Genomic DNA, 16,269 nt, shown 5'->3' with positions numbered 1-16,269 from the left:
CTCTCTCTCCTTTTTTTCTTTTTTTAAACAATTCCTTTTTTATTAAAATCCATTTTCAGAACATTATTTTCTATTACAAGCCATCTTTTGTGCACTTTATATTAACTTTTATCTTTATAAAAAAATAATAAAAAATAAAAAGAACTTTTATCTTTATGTATTGAAAAATCTCACAGCATTCAAAAGCCTTAATTTACTTCAATGAACCCCAATTATCACTTTTCCTCTCATCCTTTCTTCTCAGGTTCAACTGTCTTCAGGTGAACAATAGGAGCTCCTTTAAGTTGACTCCTTTGTCCTTTTTTATATTTTTTTTATTTTTTTTTATTCTTTAACTGAGCAAAAGACATTTATAACTTTCTTCTTTTTTTCTTTTTTTTTTTTTACATTTTTTTATTGGAGTTCAATTTGCCAACATAGAGCATAACACCCAGTGCTCATCCCATCAAGTGCCCCCCTCAGTGCCCATCACCCAGTCACCCCCACCCCCCGCCCATCTCCCCTTCCACCACCCCTAGTTCGTTTCCCAGAGTTAGGAGTCTCATGTTCTGTCTCCCTTTCTGATATTTCCCACTCATTTTTTCTCCTTTCCCCTTTATTCCCTTTCACCACATTTTTTTTGGGGGGTGCTTTCACTACTTTTTATATTCCCCACTGGACCAGATAGTCCATCTCCTCCTGATGAGCAGGGACAGCGAGTCGGGTGCAGAGGTGGCTGTCGAGGCTGTTGGAGCCCGGACCTCCAGGCACCTTTGGCCTCCTTGACCTCAGTGTGCCTCCCTCTGAGACCCCAGGTGTGGATGGAACCCTCGGACAGGCATAGGTCACCAGGAAGAACATCAGTATGACAACTCCCCGTATTTTCAGCTCCGGCTTCTATGAGTTGCGTGGTACTCAGCCCCGTGCGCCCCCCACCCCGCAGCAGATACTTGACCACACCTACTTTTACTTGGATGAAAGAGATTTATAGATGCTACCATCGACCTCAACCTGAATTCCAAAAATATCGATGTGGTTCCCTAACAGAAAGAAGAAATAAAACTAATATAAAATAAAATGATATGTATTTTAATATTTTCAACACTAGAAGACATAATAGAGGTCTCTGTTAGCACATATACATCAAGTCAGTGTGACCCCAACAGTTACACAGAAGAGTAATAGCCGTGTGATTCCATCAGGGGGCTGTGCTTCTCAAAAACATAAATGAAGCATGTGAAAATTTCTACCAAAACAAAGTTCCAATTTACCAAGCAATTGCATTTCGAGGAAATGTTAGCTTTTATTAAAACTGGGCAAAAAAAATATTCTGTTACTATGTAAAATATATATTTTACTATGTGAAATACAGTAGAGTTCCAGGCTCAAATAATTATAAAGATTTTTTTCACTGTATGTGTAGGGTCAGACTCAGGTTTTCTGAGGCCTGAATTACGCAATTTGGGCAGCTCCCTTTAGGAAAGACCACACAAAATTACAAATATTAAATTAGCAACAATAGGAGATATTTACTTAGAATGGGAAAAAATTATCAATTTTGAAATAGCCAACAAATATGTAAGACATCACAAAATATATAAAAAATATTATTAATAAACAGCATGACACACTTCAACAACCCTTTATCTTACTTTTAATAGAATTTATTTTTAGATCAGTTTTAGGTTCACAGCAATATTGAGCAGAAGGTACAGAAATTTCCCATTTAACTTATACCTGCCCCTATACATAGCCACCTCCATTATTAGCATTCCCCATCAAAGTGGAATATTTGATACAATTGAGTCTACATTGGTGCATCATTATTCACCCAGAGTTTGCATTAGGTTTCACTCCTGGTGTTGTACATTCTATGGCTTTGGGCAAATTTATAACAACATATATCTACCATTATTGCTTCATGCAGAGTACTTTCACTGCCCTAAAAATCCTGTTTTAATATAATTTTAATTTTTAATATATTTTTTCTGAGTTCACGTTAATCTTCTCTTCATATGACAATGACCTTGTAAGGTCATTTTCTATAATGAAAAATTAAAAAATAATTCTGTCTTTGCTCTGAGCATGGTTGCTTGATTTTTTAAAAAAAATTATTTGAAAGTTTCTTTTAGCTTCACAATTTGTTATTGGTAATATTTTATATAATTTGAGCACTGTGAAATTTGGAAAACCTCTCTCAGGAGGAGAACTTCCATTTTGACTGGGATTCCGTCAAAATAAAAATCTTCCATTTACGATCTTACAATTCTCCATAGACTCATGCTTGACTATACATTTCAAAGTTGTCTCTTCCCAACCACCCACGTATTCTGTGCAGGGCTGTGCAGGACATGTTATTTTGCCATTTGACCTCTGCTCCTGCACCAGGAGTAACCACAATAGATGATGGGAGCATACCTAGAGGCCATTCCTACTCCAGGGTAGTGATAAATAATCTAATTATACTCAGAAATGACTGGAAACTATGCAAGTACGTCCCACTAAGTGCAAACCAATTATGTTGCCAATTCAACTTCTCCTTAGTCAGATGCCCCAAAATGCCTGTGCCCACTACAATACCATTCAACACAAGCAGAAAAATGATGGTGGGATGTTGGCATGAACAGAGGCACTAACTGCTTTAGTTACAATAGTTTACTTCTACAGATTTTACAAAAGGAATTGCCCATGTGAATCCCATCCCAGAGCCACTCCGAGGATCTTGGAATGATCCCATATAAGTGGGGAACCCTTGACGCTCAAGCTTCATCAGATTCACAGTAAATCTGATTCTACCTAAATGCATGTGTGAAGGGACAATGCAAAAGTGAAGCAAGATTTAGGATGGCTCTTTGGTTGCAGCACTGTCTCATAAAAGTAAGCTGTATGTAACTCTGCTCCACCCACCAGATGCCCTGCAATTACCAGGTCATCCAAAAGTACCCCAAGATAGATCCAAAACCTGGAGTTGGAGATGCATATGGCTGCAGTGCTATCCTGTTGAGAACTAGGGTAAAATCCATCTTGGTCTCAGAGACTGACATGTATGGTCCAAATATATAGTCTATATAGTATGGTCCCTTTTATGAACATATACTTTCATCCCAAATTAGTATTATTCTTTATTAGAATTTATCTCCTCTGAAAAAAAAATAAGGTAAATTGACCACATCCATGGTAGCAATGGTACTTAGGAGGATTGTTATTTGGTGTTTCCAGATGACAACGACAGATTGAATTTTGCAAGCATTTATTAAACATTTTTATGTGCTCCTTCTAAACTATTGAGTAGAAAGAATACAGAATTCAGCAACTCTAACTCAACAAGTGTTCTTCCCGTTAGGGGGCTCATAGACCGGCTCTTGAGGACAGAACTGAAATGAAGCTCAGTACTTGTCAGGCAGGCCAGCAGGTCGGAAGTGGTTGGGGTCTTTGCCACTCCGGCCCCATTCATTGGCAGCCTGGTCAGCCTTCGAGTCCTCTACTCCGTGGCCGCTGTCTCCAAACTTAAAAAGATCTGTGATTCTCTGAGATTTCTCTCTGGCGTCACTGGAATAGAGAAAGGCAAATGGGTTTAATCAGGGACTGATGAGCAACACCACCATCTTTCCTATCTCTCCTCTTTCTAACAAATTAATGACTAAAATAAGCCACGTTTAGAGGGACTAAAACACTGCTCATTTCTGGGCACAGGCCAACTCAGCCTGGCAAATCTCCTTGTGCTTGGTAGCCCATGCCCATAGGGGGAAGGTGGGTATCACTCCTTGGTCTTCTGGCTGTCCACAGCACACATGCTCAGCTCACCCGTCCCTGCATCCCAAAGGGTCCTGTTACCTGATCACTTTAGCAGCCCAGGCGCCCCCAGGGCCCCTCTGTGCAGCATCATAGTTCCCCCGGGCATGGAAGTATTTGTCTGAATTTTTGTAGTTGGCTTCTCTCATGTCAGAGTAGGCTCTCCACATGTCTCTAGTCCCTGGAAAGGAAGGAAACTGAAGGTGATTATTTCTTGGAAAATAGAGAAAAGGTTTTCCTCCCGCTGAATCTAAGATTTCAGTCTTTGACAAAATGCTTGGAGATGATCTTGGCTGGGAGAAATATCCCTTAACTCTTCACTCCCCTGAGTTAATGTTACAAGAATCGCACTGGATACATGTTTTATTCTCTTTGATTCCATCCTAAGTACTGTAGATACTTGGCTTTTGGCTCTGTGTGATGTGTGTGAACAAGGGTGGGATGGTCTCTAAGGGATGCTTCCTTGTATAATGAACCTCTACTTGGAAAGAAAAGGGAAGCCCCCCGCTGGGGCATGAGGACAAAGCCAGAGGGTGGGGGCGGCTGCTGCCCCAGGGGGCTCCCAGCCTAGTCAAGGAGAGAAATTCATCCCCATGGGCAGCATAAAGACAACTCAGTCCTACCTACTTCTGAAGGTCCAGGGTGTATTTTGCTTCCAGGCAACTGTCAGAATTCAATCATTCATAGAATTGAAAAAGTGAGCTCCCCAAAACAGCTTCACAGAAATCGAGTCACCAGATGCATAAAAAGGGCAACTGACCCGCCAGCTCTAAAGCTCAGTGTCCTCCCCATAAATGGAAGAGTATCGCCTTCCCCACAGTGGTTATGCTACAAAATGAGAAAATACACATATAACTTCTAGAAGATTGTAGGTGCTCAATACGCTATCACCTCACTAGGCCTTAGGAAGGCTGGGACAAATCCAGCAGCGGGATTAGGCTAAGAGGAAGGCCAGAGAGTTATGGACTGAAGGAGTCTCAGTAGACCACTCAGTAACCACATGAAGACTTCTAGAAAGCAGCTGACTAGGCAAAAGAGAAAAACCTCAGTCGAGTGGTCATCATAGTTTGCGTAATATCGGCCACGCCCCTATCTTCTTTCGTGTATTTCTCATTCCCAGTGCTCAGAAAGATCGCTTGGTTGAGCAGCACAACCTTCTGACTATACTGATTCCCTCCCAGTTACAGATTCAATAGATGCCTGGGGGCCGCTTGCTTTAGAAGCACTTCCAAATGCCCGAATATCTGTCACTTGGGGAGCAAGACTGCAGGTAGTAGTACCCAATCTTGAGTGGGGAAAAAACCCACTGGGTGCTTGCTAAAGGCCAGATTTCAGGCTCAGCCTCAGAAATTGTGATTCAGCAGAGGGGGAGTGTGTGGACCAGGCATCTGCATTTCACAAAGCACCCCAAGCACCAGGTGATTCTCATGCAACTGGCCTTAGAACAAAACTTTGAGAAACTCTGACCTAAATATGAAAAAAATATTTGTAGCTGTGCCTGTGAGAATTTAGAAAGGACTGACAGCAAAGTCTTAAAGCAATAGCCACTGGCCATCACAGAAAACTCAAAATAAACGATTTTGTGAAATAAGCAAATTTGGCCTCTTGCCAAATAAGGGGTATATCTCTTCTCTCTGGCCCAGCCAGGACTCAGGCCAGAAGAGGATCATCATGTAATTCCTTGTGCCTTCGACTGGGGGAGAGAGCTCTCAGAGTTGCCTTCCGCCTGCAACACAGCCTGACTATCTGGCATTTGGACAGATGAGCAAGAGGATTATGTGTTCACAGGCCCCTCACTCTCCCATGTGCTCTCTGGTCTGGGAGACAGGGTAGTCCTGTCACAGGAAGCTCTGGGAGCGCCAGCACTGGGGTAAATCCTGCTCTGTGTGGGGACTTTGTTAGGACTCTTCATCTCTTTCTGCCTCAGGTCCTCTAATAAGACATGATGGTGCCTACATCCCAGGATTAAAGATTAAAACCTGAAGATGAAAACGAGTTCATCCATACATGTAAAGCTCTCAGAGCAGCACCTAGGACGGCCAAGCTCAGTTACTCTTGGGTGTAATTACTAGGTGCACAAGTTGGATGCACCCACTTCAGGCTGCCTGAGACCCAGCCATGAGCTGTCCCTGCCTTCCCACCAGGAGGCACTAGAGTCCACTCGGAATAGGGAGCAGGCACCAGGGACCCCAGATCTCTTCCAAACCCTATATGACCTCAGGCAAGGGGATCCCCATGGAAGAGGGTGATGCTGGCCAGAAAAGCCAGGGGTGGTGGGATAGGACAGATGAGGTGTCAGGGGAAAAGGCACAAGGAGGAAGTAAGGCCTGGAGATCTGATACACAGTATAGTGGGCACCAAACAATGTATTATTATAACTATGAAGCTTGCTATACTCTAGAACTTAATTATTTCTTTTGTAAAAAAAATAAAAAAGATTTCATTTATTTATTTGACAGAGAGAGAGAGAGCACAAGCAGAGAGAGCAGTAGGCAGAGGGAGAGAGAGAAGCAGGGCCCCAATGAGCAGAGAGCTCAACATGGGGCTCGATTCCAGGACCCTGAAGTCACGACCTGAGCCCAAGACAGGCGCTTAATCAACTGAGACTTGCAGGTGCCCCAAACTTAATTATTTCAAATACTATTTAAAAAAAAAAAAGGATAATTATATAATATAGTAGAGGTGCTAATTATAGCTACAAATGCAATCAAATATATAGTGCATCAAATTAACGTGACATATACCTTAATTATATATAATGTTACATGTCAGTTATATTGGAATAATAATAAATAAAAAAGGCCGGGGAAACTGCTGACTTGCAAACCACGCTTTGTGCTTCCCACTCTTGGCCCCTGCCCTGTGTGGATGTGGCCCCCGCTCAGGTGAACTCCGAAGGAGGCCAAGTGCAGTCTCCCCATGACCCCCATGCTTTGGTCCTTACCTTGACCTGCTTCCTTGAGGAATGTCAACCATCTCTGGCTGCTGACACCCAGGACCAGGGAGCACAATAGGATGCCCACGAGAAGCTTCATCCTGCTGCAGAGTCCTGGGGACACATGAAAAGGAGACAAGTTTGGTTTTTGTTTGGTTTGGTTTTCTACATGGGGGGAATGTGACCTATCCTTCGTGTGTACACACACACATACATACGTGTACCTATGCACCCATGTACATGCATCGGTGTGGGGGGTATATGGAGAAGGAAGTGGACAGCGTGTATTAGCATAGTTAGCAGGTGATACATAGCTACGTAGACAGAATTCCAGGGGGTCCACGTCTCCATTTCCACTGGCCTCCCGGGAATGCCAGGATGAGAGCCTGCACGGCACTTCCAATACACACCACTTTCAATCCTGCCCTATGAGCCCTCACACCCACTGACAGGAAGCTTCCGAGGAGGCCTCTGGGCATTTGTGACCGTGCACCTGTCTGTCGAATGAGATGAGTGTAACGATGCCCACACACTTGCAGGTGCCTCTTGTACCCACCCCCGAAGGCCCACAGAGGACAATCACAACTAAAGCCCAGTCCCAGAAAGTATTCACATCTGCTGAATCCTCATTGTCAGGATCATGGATCCAGGAAAGGAGCAGATGGCTGGGACCCAGCACAGGAACGCTGTGGGGAAAGAGAACCTGCCAGGAAGAACCGCTTGGAAGGTTCTGGACCTCACCTTTGGCTGTCCCTCCCCGCGGAGGCTCCTGGTGAGGCTGAGCTGCCCTGGCCTCCGGCCTGCGACGTGTGCCAGCACATATATACTGACGCTCTGCTGGAGGGACGAATGGAAGACAGGGCGAGGGAAAACACTGGGCTGGGGAAATTCCCCGAGGCCAGAGGCAGCTGCAGATAATCAGGCTTTTTCCTCGAAGCCTCTCATTTCCCAGGTTGTGCAATCTGGCAGATTCTGGGAGTGTGGCAAACGTGGGGTTTCCAGCCTCTTTCCACTCTCACTGCTGCTCAGGAAAGGTTTTCTTCCCCACACAACTGCTGTGAAGGGGGATCAATAAGAGAAAAGAGACCCGAGTGCCTAAGGCCTGAGAGCGCACAGGGCCACTGGAGGAGCAGAAGGGGGTCCACTGAGGGGCGCGAAGCCTGGGGCTGGGCCCGGGGAGCGGGAGGGAGACAGGAAAGCCTCAGGACCAGGGCAATAAGCTTCCAGCAGCCAGCGGGGGGCCTGGACACTGGGAAGGTCCTCCAGACGCCCCAGCATCACGACCGGCCACTGTGGGGCGCCTCTGCAGGCGCAGTGAGGACTGGGCCGCCCAGGGACACCGACCTGGGGCTAGATACTGGCTCCCATGTCACGCAGAAATGACATCCTAAAAACCATCAGGAAACAGCGCACTGGCTGGGAGCCGAGCAGAATAGAAGATTCAGGAAGGGAGCCGAGAAAGCGGGATGCAGCGCAAGAACAGAGGGAGCGGCCGCTCCGGCCCGAAGAGCAGGACCGCGCGGTCCTGCGGGAGGTTAGTCAGGGTGTACGGATGGCCCTGCGCAGGGCTCCGCGGGGCCGGGAGGCCCGGTGGGCGCCCCGACCCCTTCCTGCCCATTCAAGTGAAAGGAACGTGCCGAGCTCATCGGATTTCCTCGGGGAGAGAGGACGGTGCATGTGTGACGTGGTGGCTTCAGGGGGCGTCCAGAGGACAGACCCGTCCTTGTCACACTGAGGCCCTGGGCCACAGGCCGGAGGCAGTAGGGCAGGGAAGGCCCGGCCCAGGGGTGCTGGCTCAGGGGTGCTGCCTGGAGCGCCCCTGGCAGACGAGGAACACCAGCGGCTCGGCACACACAAGACAAGTGCCTGCAGGGCTGATGCCAGCAACCTGGAGACGGGGCAGCCCAGAGGCTGCAAGATGCTCCTTAGTGGCCAGGTCGGAGGTGGCATTCATGCTCCACCAGTAACCCAGAGAAGAAGCAGGAGGCCCACTTCTGACTTGTTACAAGACTAGAAGGGATCCGAGCAGGACGTTGCAAAGGGGAGGCTGACCCAGGACGAAGCAAATCAGGCGAGGATTACACGAGCGTGAGGGAATCATTGGCTGAGATGGGCGCCTGCCAGTGCGGGAGTGATGCCTCTTCTGGGGCTGGGTCTCATCTTAATTCCTGTAGGTGTGATGAGCTGAAGCTGCAGGCAGACAACTGTCAAAGGATCTCTCTGCCCTGTGGGCCTTAGCCAAGGCGATGCTAAGCTACATTTGGATATTCCCCACACAAATCATTCCTTGGGAAAGCTGGGGTCCCTAGGTCCACTGAGTCCGCGACCCTGAGCTGCTTTGGCTCCCGGGGTCGTAGGAGTTGACATGTGGGGAGACGGGCAGTTGTCAACCCTCCACAGCCATTGGTGACAGGGAGCTTGGGGGCTGCTTCCCGGAGGAGGCCATGGGATGCCCACAGTCTGCCCCCTTGGCTCCCCAGGGCAGAAATTCTGGGTCAGTGATCCCATCCTGTGACAATTCTTTTGCTCCTTTGTGGCCCTTCTGTGCTGGAATGCTCCCTCCCCCACTTTCACACAGCATTCAAGTCATTCCCTTCTTTGATAGAGACATTGCAGAGAGACTGAGTGCAATTTCTAGACACCAAGAGACGCTCCTCACAGGGACGTGAACAAGCACCGCGGGGTCTCATCCTTTGTCACATTGTGTATTCAAACTTCTTGGAAGGGACACTCAGATCTCTGGAGGGCCCTGCTTAGAACAATAGATTTTTTTTTTAAATTTTTTTAAATTTTTATTTATTTATGATAGTCACAGAGAGAGAGAGAGGCAGAGACACAGGCAGAAGAAGAAGCAGGCTCCATGCACCGGGAGCCCGATGTGGGATTCGATCCCGGGTCTCTAGGACTGACTCCTTAACGGGAGGCTTCTGTGCTCTCTCTGGGTAGAGAGTGTCAGAAATGAGTGGAATTCTAGCACACCCAGTTGGTGTCTGAGAACTGCTTGGTGATGCATGTGGGGGATCCCCACAGACCCTGACCCTGGATCTGAGACCTAAAAGACTGCCTCATAGGGTGTGGTCGGGGTGGGTCCATTAAGGCTGAAAGGGGGCTTGGGTCGGTCTGAGCACCTCAGAGCTCTTCATACACTGAACCTTTCTGCGCTGCCAAGACAGTTCATAATACTTTATACGTTGCAGAAGACAGAAGATTAATTAATAGATTATTACGCTGCCATACATTATTAACGCTTTAAGAAGGGAGAGGACCAAGCAGAGTTAGATTTTTAAAGATCCTGCTTTGACTACTCAGGACATAGCAACATTCTTTCAAGTCTGGGTGTCTCTGAAGATCTCTTTGGTAGAAACATTGTGCCCAGGACAGTGTTTGTGATGCACAAGACAAGGCGGAGTCCCTGCAGCTGTGCAAGGGAAGAGGGAACATTCTCTCGGCCCTGGAACTCCACAGGTAGCACTGGGAGAAACTGAAGCTGGAGGAGCTCAAAACTTGCCACAAGGAAAAGAGAGGGCAAAGCGGGTTCAGGAACACATGCAATATTGACTGCGTCATCTTTTCCGTCTAAAGACCCCCAGGTAGTTAGAGTAAAAGAAAACTTTATCAGCATTTCCATCTGTATGATTTCCTTTTATTCTTCACTTTCTTCTTTCCAATATGAACTACTTGTTTAGCATCCACTTGTGAACAACTGTGGACATCCGTTGAGGCTACAATTCATGTACTCTCTAAAGCATTGCTGGTTTTAAAACTAAATACTATATCCTGCATCATAAAAATACCTTTTTAAAAACTTAAATCGAGAATAGCTTAACAGAAAGAGTTTATGCTCCCCACAAAAGATGTTCAGGTCTTGCCCTTTCTTTTTTCAAGTTTCATCTTATGCATTGATCAGCACTAATTCTTTTAAAAATGTTATTAACTTATTTTAAGTCATCTCTACACCCAACGAGGGGCTCATGCCTCCATCCCAAGAACAAGAGTCCCATGCCCTACGATCTGAGCCAGCCAGGAGCCTCTAGGGACACGAATTCTTAACTTTGTTGTACTTTCTTTCTCAATAGCAAACAGTCTTTTTGAGTGATCATCATCTCATTCATTCCCCTCATGATCATTTCCGTAATCTATGTAATTTGCTCCGAGGACAGAGGATATGCTTTATGGCTTAGCTATCTTTACAAACATTGAGGGACACATACTTTTACTTTTCTCTCAAACTGGAGCAGTTTCTTTAACAGCCACCACTTTTGTGAAGAGAAGTTTTGTTTTGCTTCCTGTTTTTCCTTTTCTCCTGAGGAATCGTTGAAAGTCTCAGCTTAGACACATGGTGTATCTGGTCGTCTCTATCCTGGGAAGGTGGACTGTCCTGGGGGGGGCCAGGACAACCAACTGTTAAGTCATTGGTCATACGAGTTTAGCCAAGGTGGGATGCTTTACACCATAGAAACTGATGACACTGTGAGGCACGGATTTTTTTTTCACTTCTGGCTTCTGGGGAGGCAGTTGTCAAACATCTCCCAGCACGGGGTGGGGCGCCACCTTCTAATTCCAAGCACCACAGATCCTTTTCTTTGGGAGTCTAGGCACAGACAGACCAGCGCTCCAGGAGAGGGAAGCTGCTGCAGACCCACAGCTTCAGCCCCAGAACAGGTGCATTCCTCACACCCACCCTTCAATTCACTCAGGGAGATTCAAAGAAAATAGCGCATTGGAACAACTGAAGAAAGCGTTAAATTCTCGGGCCCGCGGTAGATGATATGGCTGCATATATTCCCAAGGAACAAACAAACGTGGCAGGGCTGGGGCGGGTGCACAAAGCATCCAGCATGAGAGAACACGTGTACTCAGCCCCTTTGTGCTTCCTGAGACCAGGAGCTCCACCTCCATGATATCCTGTAGGGAGCAGCAGCTCCCCAGTTCCAGGGCAAGGCAACCTGCTCAGGCAGGGGGTGCTTTCTGCTCTGGTGGCTCCTCACTCTGCCCCTAGTCCCACACTAGTACTAGCAAACCTACAAAAGAATCCTTTCAAAGATCAGATCTCCCATGTTTCTCCTTTCAGCTCACTGCTGGTGGCTCCCAGGTAAGGGGACACCTGCATTCCCCATATGTACCCCCAATGGCCTCTGGAAGAAGCCAGGAGAGGCAGCAATCAACAACACTAACTACAGCACAACACAGCACAACACAAAGCAAAACTGCATAATTATCGGACCTTTCAATGACTGTAGCATTTCTCAGCATAAAAGCTCTTCAGAAGGATTGTTCTGAGCTGGTTAGAGCCAGTTCACAGAGGCAGACTAACTCTCCGTGTGGACCCAAAAGGTTAACCTAAGTTCCCCTTTTCTGGCTCACGTTTGGGCTTAATACAGAGCTCCTGTTCCTAGATTCGACTTAATCAACTCACGGTGACACACCATGTGTTAATTTAGATTAAACAATGCCACAGAGGTATTTATGTAAGTAGGATTTTTTGTTGTTGTTGCAAGGAGACATAGTCATCTTTAGGAAGCCAAATAAATATTAGATACGGTGAAATGGTTGATAAAATCTCTCCTCCCCAGATTCTCCTCTGAGGCCAGATGTTCTTCAGGAGCCTGATAGAATCTTAGGGACGGTTAAATATGTGTTATACAAGCTGTGGTAGAACACAGAAAATGAAGTTGTACAGCCATTTGAAGAAGCTAGAATAATCTTGATTCCAAAACCAGACTTGGGTTGTACAAGGACATAAAACAATAGTCCATTTTGTTTTCAAAGGCACATTCAAAATGGAATATAGTGTAAACAATCTAATCGGAGCTTAAGAATGCCTCACCATTGCCTGTGGTTTAATCCTGGAATGCACAAGGAGGTCAACACTATAATATTGATCAGTATGAAAAAGACCATAACATTCTGTCAATTGATAGCCTAAAAAAGATAAATAGTATCTCAGTTGATGAAAAAAATCATTTGAGAAAGCTCAAGATATATTTATGGTTTAAAAAATCCTTTATGAAACTGAACATCAAAGGTAACTCTCTTAAATGTATCAGACTAGTTGACAGTAAACAAATACTTTAATGGAAAACTTCTAATCCATTTTCTGAGGATCTAGAATGAGCGTAGACAGACTACCAACTATCACCACTCTTTTCTATGTAGGTCTGGCAGCCATGGAGAATACCTTGGAAAATAAAAAGAAAGAAGAAATATTAAAATTGGAAAGGTGGAGATTAAACTGTCATTATTAGCAGATATTAAAACCATTAACTCCTAGAAGCCACAAATCAAAAAACTACTAGACTTGATAAGAGAATTTAATAAGATAACCCAACAGTTGATCCAGAAACCAACCACATTTCTCCATATCAGAAATAACCAAATAGAAAATATGATTAAAAATAGGAAACCATTCCTGGTAACAACGTATCTACAAAATACCTAGGGATGAAATGAATGCGGAATCACACTGGAGAAGATTTCAAACCTCTAATAAACACGTCATACGATGATGTGATTTAATTGGAGAGGAGCTGCAGGCTCTCAGATGGGATGATTTCATTTTGTAAAGATGTTAATTAGGGATCCCTGGGTGGCTCAGCGGTTTAGCACCTGCCTTTGGCCCAGGGCATGATCCTGGAGTCCCGGGATCCAGTCCCACATGGAGCCTGCTTCTCCCTCTGCCTGTGTCTCTGTCTCTGCCTCTTTCTCTCTATGTCTCTCATGAATAAATAAATAAGATCTTAAAAAGAATAAAGATGTTAATTCTATCCCAAATTAATGGACAAATGTAATGCCTTTCAAAGCAAAATTCCAGGTGAACTTTGAGGAATCGAAGAAAATTACTCTGAAATTTATTATTTATTTATTTATTTATTTATTTATTTATTTATTTATTTATTTATTTCTCTGAAATTTATATTGAGAAGTAAAGATCATACATAGAAAAATAAATCTTCATAAATAAGAGTGTGAAGAGTTTGCACCTGGGTTGCTCAATGGCTGAGGGTCTGCCTTTGGTTCAGGTCGTGATCCCAGAGTCCTGGGATCTAGTCCTGCATTGGGCTCCCCACAGGGAGCCTGCTTCTCCCTCTGCCTGTGTCTCTGGCTCTCTCTGTGTCTCTCATGAATAAATAAATGTAATTAATTAGTTAGTTAGCTAGTTAATTAAAAAAAGAAGAATGCAAAGAGTTGACACTTGCCCTACTCAGGCACTAACACACAGAGCCAATGCAGTAGTAGAAACAAAGTAGTAGTATTGGCAAACAAAGGACACATTGACCAACGGGAGAGAAGAGAGTGCAGAGCTAGGGCCACACGTAAAGGACAGTAATATGTGATGCAGGAGACACCTCAAATCATGGAGGAAGAGAGGGCTTACTTAAAGAGAGTTCGAAGGAACTGGTTACCCTACAGAGAAAAATGAAACAGGATCCTTGCTCCATACATATACAAATATCAACACTAGGATATTAAATACAAAGGTAAAATGATAAAGTTAATAGAAAATATTTTCACAAACTAAACTTGTGGGGCGCCTGGGTGGCTCAGTGAGTTAAGCATCTGACTCTTGGTTTCAGCTCAGGTAGTGACCTCAGGGTCATGAGATTGAGTCCTGGGTTGGGCTCAGGGCTCAGGGCTCAGTGTGGATCCACTTTTCCCTCTCCCTCCCCTGCTGCCCGTTCCTCAGCTCATGCTTGCATTCTCTCTCTCTCTCTCTCTAATCAATAAATAAAATCTTTTTTAAAAAGTTTTTTTCACCATATAATTTATTTATTTGAGATAAGCATGAGCAGGGTGAGGGGTAGAGGGCAATATATAAACTCTTCAACAAATAAATAAATGAATGTGTGGGGGCACCTGGGTGGCTCAGTTGGTTAAGTAAGCATTGGACTCTTGATTTCCCCTCCAGTCCTGAGCTCGGGGTCTTGAGATCCAGCCCTGCTTCAGGCTCTGCACTCAGCTGGGAGTCTATCTGAGATTCTCTCCTTCTTCCTCTGTCTCCTCTCCCCCGACTCTCTCTCTCTCTCTCAATGTCTCTGTATAATAAATAAGTAAATCTTTTAAAATATAAACTTGTGATGTGGACGAGGGAAGAAATTCTAATAATTTCAAAGCACAAACCAAAACGCGAAATAGTGAACTTGAATACGTCAAAAATAAGAATTCATCTTTATTTTTATTTTTTTTAAGAATTCATTTTTAGAGAGAAACTGGCAAATGACAGCATCTAAAACATGTCGAGCGATTAATTCTTCCAATGAATCTATGAGAAATGGACAGCACTGCAAATAGAAAAATAGGTGAGGAGCTCAAAAACCTAGTGTGCAGGCAACTGCCAAGGACCAAGAAGCTCACAAAGAGATGCGCTCAGCGTTCCTCATGGGGAAAAGGCAAATAAAACACCGAGCAGTCGGGTCGCGTGTATTAGAACAGAAAAAAAAATGACATTGGCATAAACCTAGTATATCAGGAGAGCGCGTGCTGGGGGTGCTGTCGGTCTGTCACTCTGCAGTGTGGCCCGACCTCCGGGGTCCAGCTCCTTGGCCACCAGCAGGCACTTTCCCAGCTCCGCCTCCCACCTGTGGAACCACGTCCACCTGCAGCATCCGTGTCCCACCTGCAGCATCCACGTCCACCTGCGGCATCCGCTTCCCACATGCACCAACCGTGTCCCACCGGCAGCATCCCCGTCCCACCTGCACCAACCGTGTCCCACCTGCGGCATCCATGTTCCACCTGTGGCATCCTCGTCCCACCTGCAGCATCCCGCTACCCACCACGCAAATCATTGTGGTGTCTCCGACACAGAGTCACGTCTAAATATTAAATACAATGGGGCGGCGGCACTCTCAGGGGACGAACCGAAGACCTCTGTAGTCTCCTTTGTTGTTCTGGTTTCAAAGAACTCCTTGGTCAGAGCAGCTGCTGAGAACGCGGTGCCCGGTGCGCTTCGTATTCCTGCAGCTGCGGGGAAGAGGAACACCCTTCCTCTGGTCCTGAGCAAACTTCTTTCACGGGGGGTCAGTGGGGCCTGTCTTTTTCAAGGCCAAGTTCTGGAATAATGTCGGTTCGGCCTGAAGATAAGCAGGTCTAGGAGAAAATTGAGTCCTACGGGAAAGGAAAGGTCAGAATAGGATTGGGACAGACGGACTACGGCGCGTGATCAGCACCATCCTTTATCTCGTAGCTTCCATCCTGTATGTTCACTGGGACCCTGACTCCTTTACCAGTTAGTATCGCATGATCTTTATTAATGTGGGTGCACTATTGATGTGTGTGGATGTGTTTGCACATTTAGTGCAGTTGGGGGGGGTGTGATGAGAGAGAAAGGCACACACGTGTGAACTATTTGCTGAACAGACATCTGCTGCTTTTCCTCATCTCAACCCTAGCCTCCCAAGCGGGCGTGAGGTTGGCTTTCTCACCTTTGACAAGCAGCACCCAGGACAAGGCCTAGCAGACAGTGGAGCTTAATGAGCCTAGGTTGAAAGAACAAGTTAGAGAAGAAAAGTTGAAAAACATTTAATAAGTATATGGGCAGCCCGGGTGGCTGAGCGGTTTAGCGC

General features: G+C 45.6%; 1 protein-coding gene and 1 long non-coding RNA gene across 2 annotated transcripts; both read right to left on the bottom strand.

The window, feature by feature from the left end:
* Window positions 1–3,212: 3,212 nt before the first annotated feature.
* Window positions 3,213–7,605, bottom strand: LOC140614709 (serum amyloid A protein-like). The gene is made up of 4 exons (XM_072793863.1): window positions 7,448–7,605; window positions 6,716–6,820; window positions 3,814–3,952; window positions 3,213–3,528 (listed from the first exon to the last, which is right to left on the bottom strand). Exons 2-4 carry the CDS (start codon window positions 6,804–6,806, stop codon window positions 3,366–3,368), a joined length of 393 nt encoding a protein of 130 aa, XP_072649964.1. The 5' UTR covers window positions 6,807–6,820; window positions 7,448–7,605; the 3' UTR covers window positions 3,213–3,365.
* A 5,101-nt stretch (window positions 7,606–12,706) lies between these two features.
* On the bottom strand, window positions 12,707–15,370 carry LOC140614712 (uncharacterized). Its single transcript, XR_012015499.1, has 3 exons — window positions 15,321–15,370; window positions 14,561–14,739; window positions 12,707–12,884 (listed from the first exon to the last, which is right to left on the bottom strand). It is a non-coding gene; the product is annotated as an uncharacterized lncRNA (long non-coding RNA).
* Window positions 15,371–16,269: the final 899 nt, after the last annotated feature.

This window comes from Canis lupus, chromosome 23 (assembly GCF_048164855.1).
Source record: "Canis lupus baileyi chromosome 23, mCanLup2.hap1, whole genome shotgun sequence".
Taxonomy (NCBI): Eukaryota; Metazoa; Chordata; class Mammalia; order Carnivora; family Canidae; genus Canis; species Canis lupus.
This window is presented reverse-complemented; position numbering and strand designations above follow the sequence as displayed.

What these genes read in the sequence shown, in the direction of transcription:
- LOC140614709 (XM_072793863.1), bottom strand. Translation starts at nt 6,806, where the DNA reads ATGAAGCTTCTCGTGGGCATCCTATTGTGCTCCCTGGTCCTGGGTGTC. An exon ending in CCTCAAGGAAGCAGGTCAAG is followed by an intron (nt 3,953 to 6,715) that starts GTAAGGACCAAA and finishes CTTCCTTTCCAG; the next exon opens with GGACTAGAGACATGTGGAGA. An exon ending in TGGGCTGCTAAAGTGATCAG is followed by an intron (nt 3,529 to 3,813) that starts GTAACAGGACCC and finishes TCTCTATTCCAG; the next exon opens with TGACGCCAGAGAGAAATCTC.